This window comes from Olea europaea, chromosome 19 (assembly GCF_002742605.1).
Source record: "Olea europaea var. sylvestris chromosome 19, O_europaea_v1, whole genome shotgun sequence".
NCBI lineage: Eukaryota > Viridiplantae > Streptophyta > Magnoliopsida > Lamiales > Oleaceae > Olea > Olea europaea.
The window spans coordinates 6,709,819-6,721,901 of record NC_036255.1 but is presented as its reverse complement, the minus strand read 5'-3'; the positions used below and the strand labels follow the sequence as shown (position 1 = coordinate 6,721,901).

The 12,083-nt window shown below is 36.3% G+C and overlaps 1 protein-coding gene and 1 non-coding gene across 2 annotated transcripts; both read right to left on the bottom strand.

Annotated features, from left to right (window-relative positions):
• Window positions 1–1,889: 1,889 nt before the first annotated feature.
• On the bottom strand, window positions 1,890–1,962 carry TRNAA-UGC. The gene has a single exon. It is a non-coding gene; the product is annotated as a tRNA-Ala (tRNA).
• Window positions 1,963–4,950: 2,988 nt separating this feature from the next.
• LOC111368624 (ARF guanine-nucleotide exchange factor GNOM-like) lies at window positions 4,951–11,488 on the bottom strand. The gene is made up of 3 exons (XM_022989976.1): window positions 11,343–11,488; window positions 9,563–10,383; window positions 4,951–8,976 (listed from the first exon to the last, which is right to left on the bottom strand). The coding sequence occupies exons 2-3, from the start codon at window positions 10,289–10,291 to the stop codon at window positions 5,323–5,325; spliced, it is 4,383 nt and encodes a 1,460-aa protein (XP_022845744.1). The 5' UTR covers window positions 10,292–10,383; window positions 11,343–11,488; the 3' UTR covers window positions 4,951–5,322.
• Window positions 11,489–12,083: the final 595 nt, after the last annotated feature.

The window sequence follows — 12,083 nt, the reverse complement described above, 5'->3', positions numbered from 1 at the left end:
TCCCGCCAGATAGGGAAATTGAGAATTTTCACTTTTAAACGTTAATTTTTAACGGATTGGGTCTTATTTTTAAAACTGAAAATATTTACCCTCTCGTCTTATGTTGTTGCTAATTTTCTATGCCAATAATTTGCTTACTCGACTTCTATGGAATCATAATTCGACAAGAGATTCAAGAATGTTTGCACAAATACGTATAATACTGAAAAATAAATTAAATTCACACTCCAAAGTGGGGTGAACGCGATTCATTTTGGATAGTTTAAACTATATTTTTAACTCAAATTATTTTATGAAGTCTGAATTTTTTTTAAACAAATCAAATCATTTTATTTTTTGAACCAAACCAAATCATAATTTGCGATTTGGTTCGATTTTAATCCCCAATTTACCTATTGACATTATAGTAATATATTTAAAATAAGTTAATATATAAGTTTAAATGAGAACTAATAATGTTAAATGTTAAATTATATTCATTTTTAACATAAAATCCATGAAATTTTTTTTCAAAATTGATTACTAAAAGATGTTAATAGAACAAATATATCTTTTTTTCATTTTTATGTAACTTCCTCTTGTTTGACTTTTATATTGTCACATAACGATTTGTAAAGTAGAGTTACATCCTAATATTATAATGTGGTTAAAACTCCTTTCATTTTACTAGTGAGATATTAAATAAAAATTGAACTTGATAATTTTAGATATACAAAAGATTGATAGGGTTTAGGCTTATTAGGTATTGACGAATTTCATTCTCTAATTACTTTATGAAAATAGAAGGTAGTAATAGAAGTTATAGAACTCTAATATTTTCACACAAATCAATACGATGTCCTTTGTTATTTCCAAACCACAAGCAAATTCATTAATTATTTAGGCCATAAACAGTCATTTTTCTATCAAACTATAACTCATTAGTGTATAATAAGTTCAAAAACAAAAAATAAAAGAAATAACAATGAAAAATGGCCTGAATAAAAATTTGAGACTTACCAAGAGAGGGGAGAGAGAGACAATTCAAGTAGAAATTAGGAGATTAATAGGTAAAAAGCAACTGACGATTCATTCATCAGTGGTAGACAAACATCAAATGTTTCTGAAGTTTTGGACATGATTTGCATAGTTTTGTTGAATTATGATTTAGACTGTTGAAAATATAAAATTTTATTTTATTATTATTATTATTATTTTGCCATTTAATATGATTTGAGAATAAGTTGAGTTTAGTTTAGATATCGGGATGAGCACATGTGTTGTGAACTTGTTAAACAATAGGCTAATAATGATGAATTTAATTTATTTTCTACGATCATTTCAATGGACTGATTATAATTTGTATTGTTAAATTGGTAATTTTGTTTTTAAAAGTGAAATTTGTAATTAATAAAATTATTGTTTTAATTAAAAAAATTTAGAATAGTTTAGTTCGACTTTGTCTGATTTTTAAAAATCGAAACCTAAATCGAACCATTTTGAAATGGTTTGTTTCGATTTGAGGGAATAAAAACCGTGGGTTCAACTGAACCTTAGTCAACGATTTCAAATCAAGGATTTCGATTTAGTTTGCGATTTTTTTTGTGCAACCCTATCACAAAGACTCAAATTAGGTAATTTAAATGTTACTTGTTTTAAAAAAAGAATTATTCACTAGATTATTTATGATTGGAGGTCAAGAACTTTATTCAACTTGGAATAATAAAACAAAATCATTCATCGGAGGGGAAAAATAAATAAATAAAGAGAAGTTAGTCTCATTTATTAGCACCTTTTTTGCATTTGACTGTTCAATTTCAAAATTTTTTTAAAGAAAAACTGTATATATATTTCCGCATTTCAGTTTTTTGGATAAAAAAAATCGTATGAAATCACAAGAAAACATGAAATGGAGATGCGGGGGATCGAACCCCGTGCCTCTCGCATGCAAAGCGAGCGCTCTACCATTTGAGCTACATCCCCATTTGGTGAATGTTTTGCATACAAATATATAGCTTATTTTTTTATGCATGCATTCCAGACAAAAATTATCGTTAGTACTTGTAAGTAAATGTTTTTATTGTATATTAATACAATTTTTAATCTTCTTAATCAACAAGGTCAGTAGTATGTGATATTTCAATATCAGTCTTAGCTCTCACAACATTTTAAGCAAATTTCAACCGTTGAAAATATAGATGAATCCCTACATCACCGTCATTATTGACTCAAAAAGATGCAAATGATTGTAAACGCCATTCCCTCGAATATAATGAATTATATGTAAAAAGGGTAAACAGATAATTCTGATCAATAATCGCAACTACTTTTTACACTATAACGATAAAAATTTTGATTAAAATTTGCTGGAAATTGCTCCCAGGAGCTTAATTTTTGAATCATATTATCCAACTTCACGTATATTTCTTCAGTCTGCGGATTGTGACTCTCTGCACTAAAATGATGAACTTGGCCACCAATATGCATAGAACTAATTCAGGGAAACTTTTCTGATGCCCTGAGTTCTATTAGGATAACACGCAATTGTATTATTTATTCGACTGAAACGGAAGACAGAATTGAACAATTCTCAGGCTATTCGAGATGCTTGATCTCTCCCATTCGTAACCGAATACCAGTCCAAAAGCATGCCTTTACATAATCCCCCTTCGTCCTATTTATAGACCTCCTTTCTATAACACTATTACCCACTTGCCTCTCCTGCTAACTGAATGGTGAACCTTCTGGAATTTGAGGTGTGCTGCCTTTTTCTTCTTCTTGTATGGGTGATCTTAATTGGGGGTCTCCAAGCATGCCTGATTGAGCATACACGTTCGAAAGCAAGACATGGTACACCGTGTTCTGTGAATACATTGGAACCAGCTTTTGCTCAAGACTTTCCCCCGACTCTAGCTTCCTATGAACACTCGAGACCCCAAGAGAAAGAGACTAACACAACCCGTATTTCTGCATCTGCTTCTTCTAAATGTCCTGCTCAACCCAGGAAATCCACCACACAAGCGTAATGCTCCGTTGAAGGCCTTACACTGTACATATATTTGAGGTAGAAAATTTGTCAGCCCTCATCGACTGCAAGTGCTTAACAGGGTTAGGAAGGTCACATCATCTGGTTTAACTTCTTTTAGCATCTGATCGAACATACTCAAGACATCAGTACCCTTTCCATACCAGTTAGCATAGCTTGCATGTGACCACATTCCCTGATGGATAGCTGAAAACCCTGAGAAGTAGAGTTAATCCTACAACATTTCACATACATATCAAGCAAGAATAATGCTATCTAGCATCACTGATGCTAAGTTTAGGTGGCGCTAATTTGACATTAAGAGTGCGTTTGATTAACATGGAAAATATCACCTAGAAAAGAAAATATTTTCCATCTTTTGTAGAAAATAAAAACCACCTCTACCCAAGGAAAATATTTTCCTTAAAAACAAGGAAAATTAGGCATATTTTCAAAAGTTGGAAAATGTTTTCCATGAAAAAAAATAGCAATCAAACACTCCAAGTAAGAATTTGGATGGAAAACTGATATTTTCCATGGAAAATAAATGTAATCAAACATACCCTAAATGAGAGGTGTAGTCAAATGAATCACTTAATTGTACCTTCCATTGTTCCTACATTGGTGTTCTAACACGAGGAGTGCTAAATAACATTATTTATCAAGCAAAGCTTTAAAAACGATAACATCTTTTTCTGCATTCTCCATTCTTCTCGGAGCAAATACATGCAGCCATTTACCCAATATCCCCATAATGAGCACAAGCCGATAACAACGAGGAAAAGGCAGCAAAATCTGGAGGAACAAAAAAAAATGGACATTTTGTTTAGAAGCAAAAAACCTTCTTTAATAAACCCATTCTCGATATACCCTGGGATTATTTTGGTGCATGCAGCTTCATTTCTTTCAGGCATTTGATCAAACAACAACTACCTTTCTCCAAACCTTCCCACATCACCACACTCCCCAACAGCACAGTCCACGAGACGACACTTCTTTCACTCGTTTCATCAAACATCCGTCTCGCATCATCTATTAGGCCACACTCGACGTACATATTCTAGCTGCATTACAAGCTTTAACACTAATACCCAACCCACTCAGTTTATGCAAACATGGCCCTGAAGTCCGAACACATTATTGCCCACCTCAGGCATTAAAAATAGAGCAATTATCTATTAGGCCACACTCGACGTACATATCCTAGCTGCATTACAAGCTTTATCACTAATACCCAAAGCCGCTCAGTTCATGCAAACATGGCCATGAAGTCCGAACACAATATTGCCCACCTTTGCACAGGCATTAAAAATAGAGCAATTATCTGATGTCATCGATCAAAATTCATTCCCTAAGGTCATGACATGGAATTAACCCCTCAATATTAAGCAAATTAAGCACTAAATATTACAACCCATCAGTGTGGTCCAATCAACAGTGTCTTTACATGACACTGGAATTTCACCAACACTTGGCCTACAGACACTGCAGCATACATCTGAAGAATGGCTTATTAAAGGAGTTTGGGACTGTAAGTAGGCCGGTTGTGAAGGTGGCAGCGTGGAGCTTTCAGCCTGCTTCGAAATCTAATTGTCCAGCTCATGCTCTTAAGAGGGCTCGCCCACGGTAAGCAAGCAATGTGATGCCGCACTCTGTAGCTCTCTCATAAGAACATCAATAAATTAATGTAATCACTTAAGGCATAATTGTGTCCAAATGTTTAAGTGAAAGAACATAATAACAAATTGGATTATTGTAAGCTTGTAACAATTAGCAGACAGACTTTTCTTACAATAGCCCTCATTTATTGGGGTGGGGGGAATATAGCTTAAATTTAAAAGCACATTCATCGTCGTTCCTTGAAGTAACTGTTGATTTTGAAACTACAATGAGATGTAGAACGACTGAAAAAAAAAAAAAGGATCTACAGAAAAACTGAAGCAACATTCTAGAAATCCAACAAACAAATTCTATTATAATTCTATATCATACTGTTAAAATACTGTGAAATTGTACAAAATAATAGATGCTTTCAGAATGCAATGATGCCAGAACAGGAAATAAATTTCGATTTATTCCCCCTCCGGCTTACTCCAAAAACCAGCAGAGCAACCGAAAAAACTCCAACAAAATTTCCTAAATTGTGAAGGTATGAGATTAAAATCTTACAGTCGAATTTCGTAAGTAGAATGAATTGCAGAATCCATATAGCTAGCCTGTTTTAGGCTGCAGAACTACGGAATCCCCATTTTCTCCAGCTTTCGAATTTTTGACATGTTCTTTAATGCATAAATAAAATTCCATCAATGCATACCAGATTAAGCTGTCGTTTCATTTGGGGGAAGAAGAATGTTTCCATCTGGGAGAGGGCTACACCCAGGTTTGACATGTTTTTTTTCTTTCAATTTCTCCAATTCTTCACTAGGAAAAACTTCCAATTCTAAAGATGGAGCTATATTTTTCAAATGCAGCCATGTTAATTGCCAGAAACTGTCCCCTCCAATGGGATCACTTGGCACAAGAATCCCACTGCTCTTCATGATAAGCAGCGTGTTCTTGAGAAGCTCGGGGACTAATTCATGGATCTTTTCACTCCGTTTCCCTCTGATTCTCATCTTCATGTACTTGTCCATACAACTGAGAACCCTTAACCAAAGTTGGCAGAAGGATGTTGATTGCGAGATTTCTTGCAATGACTGTAGAAATGCTTTTGACAATAGCTTGAGGGCCAATATCATCGATCCTTCCATGCTGCGATATTCCTTTGAAGAATTTTGCTGAGCCGTTTCCAGTAATTCATCAAGTAAGGTGAAGATCACCTGATCAAAACATTGCAGCCACAAATCATTTGGTATACGAATCCCATCTGATCCAGTCAAGCATCTTTGTAACGACACGATGGCGTGATTCCGGACCTCTTCTCTCGAATCTAAACACACTTTTCTGAGGCCCTGTATAAGCCTCATCCACATTTCGAGTATATCCTGGGACATCTTTATAGCTGCCTCTTCATCCACAGCTTCCTTAGTCTTTTGAAACCATCTCACAAGACAAGCAATTGAACCAGCCATCAGATCTAAGGATTGCACTGATCGATCAACATGACCAACTCGAGACTCGGCAAACTGCCTGGCCGCATTCAAGCAAAGAATGTAATTTGTAGGCAAGATATACGACCCATCAGACATGATAAAAGATAGCGTCTTAAAACCAACTTCTGATGCTTCTGTATGTCGAGCTGTAATTGAAAGTAAGGATACAATTGTGCGCCAACCCATATGAGATCTTATCTGCATTGCATTGGCTTTCACGAGATGCATTACTTCCTGCGTGATTTGTTCACAATAAGCATCTGCAACCCGGGCATCCAGTTTCAATATCAGTTGCAGAGATTTGAGAAGCTCATCAGTCAGATTTTCCTTGTAAGGAAGCAATCGCTGACATATTCGAAGAAGCCCGAAGACTGCCTTATCAACAAGAGCACAGGGCATTACAGTTGACTGAACAATATTGGCAATGTGTTCGTAAACATTCTGCCACAAAAGCATGATTCTGTCTCGGTTGTTTAGAGTGATTGCAATCAGCAGTTCTAGACAAAAGATGACCGTGTCCTCATCTTGCAGATAATTATTTCCCTTGCTAGAACACCCTCTGGCCAATATAAGAGCATGAACAAGCTGTGCTAGAGATTCTGCTTGTAGAAACTTACTTTCAGCAAAGATGCTATCAATGTGGCAATTTTGTATCGTCTGGAGAGTACGCTGACGAGCAGCAAGCTGTTCTTCTGTGGGTTGGGGTGCAGGTTCGTCCGTATCAAGAGATAACAGTAGGCTAAACCGGCCCATAATGCCAGATGATTTCCTTGCAGGAACAGTTGCTGGCACCTGAGAAGCTGGGGAGGAAGTTGCTGCTGGTGTTGCACGATCAAGAACAGGAGAAGAGTCCAAGTCATCAGCAGCATCGCTAGCAAGACGATCAGGAAGAAGGCCTAACTTCTGCAAACTTAAGATGCAATCCACTATGTTCCTCCAACCAGAGTGAATGTAATCGCCATAACGGTTTGCAATGGTAAAAACTGTCACGGTTGCCATCTTTGCTTTGGCATCATCCCCAAAATCAAGAATAGATTCTTCAACAAAAGATGGATGCATGAGGGTCGTAAATTTGCAAAGAGAGACAACCAAATCATTCAACAATTCACCATTATTATATGAAGCTGAAAGTTGGGCAATGGCCAAAAATCCATCAATGCATGACTGCAAAACGTCTTCCTGCTCCGCGTGATCAAATACCACAGAAATAGCAGCAATTGAAGGACCAGATAAAATAGCAAACATATCATAGTCAAAGTGACATCCAAAGTCTCTTACGAGAAATGGTGCAGTTTCCCTTGCCTTGTGCACTAAACCAATCCAGTGGCTTCGTGTCATAACCGCAACACCAGCAGCTTGTTCTGGAACCATACGAATCTCATTGTCAAGGATAGAGTGATAAATCTCAGACAAATACTCTCGAGGTAGATCATTTCCTCCATTTATACTACGATTGTTGCGAATAAAATCTTCTTCTCTCATCTTCTTTTTCACCTGTGCATTATGCAGGTCTGTATTAAGCATTATCATAGCATATGACAGCAAAAGAGCAGAATCTACATCGGCAAAAATGTTTGGCGATTGAAAATAGTAGCTCTCTGCAAATGCCTCGAGCACTCTCATAATCTTCTGAGACTCTCCAGGCAATCTGAAAGTTTCCAAGAAAACGCGCAAAGCAGCGTCCAAATTCAAGCCCTGAAAATTGAATGTCCTAGCAAATTCATGAAGCACTTGAATACAAAATTCATCGTGACTTCCTAGAAAATCGCCTACAACAGCTTTATCTAAACCAACTGTGTATCTAAAGAAGTGTGCTACACTTTGAGGATCAAGTGGATCAGGTAATAAATGTAATGCTTGAAGAAATTCTAGACCCTTCTGGGGCTCTCGGTTGAAGTGATTGACTCCAATCATCAACTTCCTCTTTATGTGCTTCATCCTATGGATAAATGGAACCCAATGACGAGGTTCACCATGACTTTCATATTGCAAGGTCCAAAATGGATAATATTCCCGAAGTTCAGGTTCGCCCTCATCTAAACCTGTAGAATCATGACCTATTCTGTCAGCCATGCCCTGTACCAAAGCAACCAGACCATCCAAAGAAAGAGTATTCATTGCAGATAATGGGCTGTTCACTGGAAAGGCACTTTTTGATAACAAGTTGGAAAGGCCTTCAAATACATTGCTGCAGGATATGTCACAATCATAATTGGCGAAAATCTCAGAAACAAATGTAGGCTGCCTGCAAAGATCAACAAGAGCCTCCATAGCAACCTCCTGCTGTTGGTAAGACGCTCCATACTTGCTTTGCAAGATCCTCAATAACACACAGGAGATAAAAGCTTCAAGCTGAAGTTTTAACTTAGCACGAAGATAATGATACAGATTGAGGACAATGCTACATACTGTTGAAAGAATCAGTGGACTCATAGACAAACCGAACTGTACCAGGTTGTAAAACAACTCATCCTGTATCAGAGACAATAATTTAGGGTGACTTTCAAAAGAAGCCCCACCTAATTCTATTGCTGAATTGATTAAACCGAATGCAAATAGAGGAACATCTTCATCATATGCTATAGGATTAGATCTAGGATGAGTTTCTACGTTCTCCATCACATTAAGAAGAGAGCAAAGGAAATGTAATATTTCCACCATGCATGGGACCCCATATGGATCCATCATAGAAGAATCTCCATTAGGTGTGGTAGCTTTCCCTTGTTCAATGTCATTTATTTTATCACCCATCTTGACTGCTACAGTATGTGCCGGAACATCTGAGCTGCCATCCAGTTTATTATTGTCAGACTCTGCACTGTTGTGACCATTATCATATTGTTTATCTTCAAAAGTTTGATTTTCTGCTGGCACACCAACCTGCAAATGAAGTACAAGCTTCACAAATTAATAAAGAAATAAGAAAACAGACAGTGCCTCAATTTTTAAAAAACCATAGATACATGTATTCGTTCAGCCCCTCAATCATGTACAATATATCCATAATAAATGGGAATGACCTCAAACTACTATTTTTGACCTAAAGAATGACGTAACCTAGGTTTCAATTGTAAACCCTCAAACCATGCAAGAAGTTTTCATCAACAGAATTGGCCTCAGACAACTGATAAAATGGTCCTTTTTACTAATTACAGTGCTCAATCTAACCTTGAATCGCACAAGTTTGATGATCATGACTTTTATATCTATCTTTGAATGGTAATGACTCATAAATCATTTAGATTAAATACATCCGGAAATAATATATAAAATTTCTACAGAAAAATTTATGGTGTCCTGCATGCCTCTTGGTGTTAATCAGAAAGAGCATATCCCAATTTCTAAAACAATTAATAGCTACAGCTTTTTGAGCACTGCATAACATCTATCATCATGCCCGATGCATAAATTACTTATAAAGATGGGTAAATATGTCACATAAAATGTGAAGAATTCTTTTCGTTACCTTAGTGTTAGGATAAGACCTGCTTCCTTCAGCCAATATATGTTGTTTATTGTCAACGTTGGGAAGGCGTGAAAAAATACACCTGATTAGTTCATGCATTGTGTGACGTGATATCCTTTGCAGGAGCTCACTTTTAGAGCTGGCTTGATGAACAATTCGAAAACAAGTATTTATAATGCTGCAGACATGATGGTTATTCAGATTAATGGACGCTCTATTTTTCATGCAAGCCAAAAGAACTTGAAAAATCTTCATCAGTACAACTTCTTCAGAAGCAGGATCAGTCACCTCAAAACGGCAGCTTGTCACAGCATCAACTATTAGATGCAAAGTGACATCAACATTCACAGTTTCTAAATCAAGTATCTCTAGATTCAAGATTTTGTAAACAGATGAAAGAGCAACTCCAGTGATCGGTGCACCAGTTTCATCAGATTTAATCACGTCCAGAAATGGCTGGAGATACACAACAGGATCAACACTATGCCACTCATGCTGCCACGAGAAAATCTTTTTCCGCAGTTCCTTGAAGGATTTTATAAGAGAATGCTCCATCTGCTCATCATCAGTGGCATACTGAACTCCCCACCTCACATTTCTCCTCATTACAGCCAAAACTGCACCAATTTCTGAATTCACAATACAAGCTAAGGCACCACCTGAAGGCTTGAAGGTACATGTGGGCTTAACTAGCCCATAGGCTTCATTCTGTCCATTTAGGCACCTCATAGTGATCTTGCTTATAAAACTCTTAAACTCGATCGTGAAGGGTGCAAACAGCTAACGCGTGAAGAAGGCCCTTCTGCCAGGCCAAATCATGCCTTTTACAATAATAGAGAGATCAATGAACTGATTTGAATAATTTTACCAAAATATGATGAGTAAATATATGAAGTGAATCAAAGAAAGAAACAAGGGGGTAACAGTAAGAATTCTTCATAAAATAATAAAGGAGATTAGTAATACTCTAACATATAATTTTATTTTAATGGGAGGCAACATGATTAAAATACGTCTTCTCATTCCCAAATGTAGCATACAAATGAAGCTCTAAAGAACATAAAGCTCCAACAGATATTAACTCCAAGGACACAGCTACATTATTGTTATTGAAATATATCTGAAAGCAATTCCTCTCACATTGTTAGTAATTAGCATCATGGTCATCATGTTACATGTGATGTCCTCAAATAGGAAACACGATCTTGACGGGAGATAGCTTCTGCATAATAACTTATCCCATCAACTAGAAATATTTTTACACAAAATATAAAATAATAATTTTGAAGGGGAAAGAATTAAATCTCCACGCAGTGGCAGTATTCAGTATTTTACTGCCCGAAGGTGAAAGAGTTAAATTTCAAATAACTTTATTTTCTCCTTTATTTTCACATTAGTTCAAAGTAAAAGCATTCCACAGAGAAATATAAAATGGACCAGGCTTAAGATCGGGACCTATACATTTATAACACTCAACCCTTCAGTGCCCGCAGTTGAATGACCCATTTTGTACAATTCCCATTGATATCCAATTCATGAATAAACTACACGGATTAACTAGTCAAATAATTCCATTTCCTGCCGAAACTAGTGCAGAAAATAAAAAACCTTTAAACCTACACTAGACAGATCTAACCCAAATGTTAGAACAAAACCACGGCAAGATCTTTCACATCACTAAAGCAATCAAAAATAATATAACCAAAAACAAAATTCGATAAAATTGGAGATTGAACGTGAATTGTACAAACGGATCAACGAAGATCAGAGGGAGATGTACCACAGGAGTCGTCGCTACTGCGTGCGGGGAGCGAGGGGAACAATTTTGGAATCAGATTCAGACTTTTCCAATTTGTCAAATTCTGATCGAAGATATTCAACGCGTATTGCGTAACACGTTTTTGCTTAATCAATTGCGCTTTTTTTTTTTTTTTTTTTTGGAGGAAAATGTAAATGTTTTCGTTTTTACGCGTGGCTATAGGATGGGAGGAAAATGTAAATATTTCCGTTTTTATGCGTAATAATAAATTGGAGATGCGAATATTGTTTGATAAAATACACACCTGGTCACTCAAGTTATAGTAAAATGTTTATTGGGTTCCTCTGCTTTAATTTAATGCAATCAAGTCGCTGAACTTACAGAAACATCTCAACGGGTCACTCAACTTCAATTTATTGTAGTCAAGTTGGTTGACTTTAATTTCTGTCCAATTTCGACACTTGTCCGATTCCGTTAGTAGATTAACCAAGTTAATTTAATTAATGATCACTGGAATTTTCAAGTAAAAATTCCAAATTGATTTGTAAAATATTTTTTGACTTATTTAGTCACCAAAGTTAACTTATTTTATATATTTAGTCACTCAATTAGCATGATTAATGTCATATTCGGCATAACAATTATTAAATATTCACGTCGACTAATGGTTATCAGGGGCTGGAGCTCCCCAACTCAATCAAGTAGATAAACACTTATTTTACCATGTTAGAGCCAAAAAGGGGGGGGGGGGGGGGGAAAACA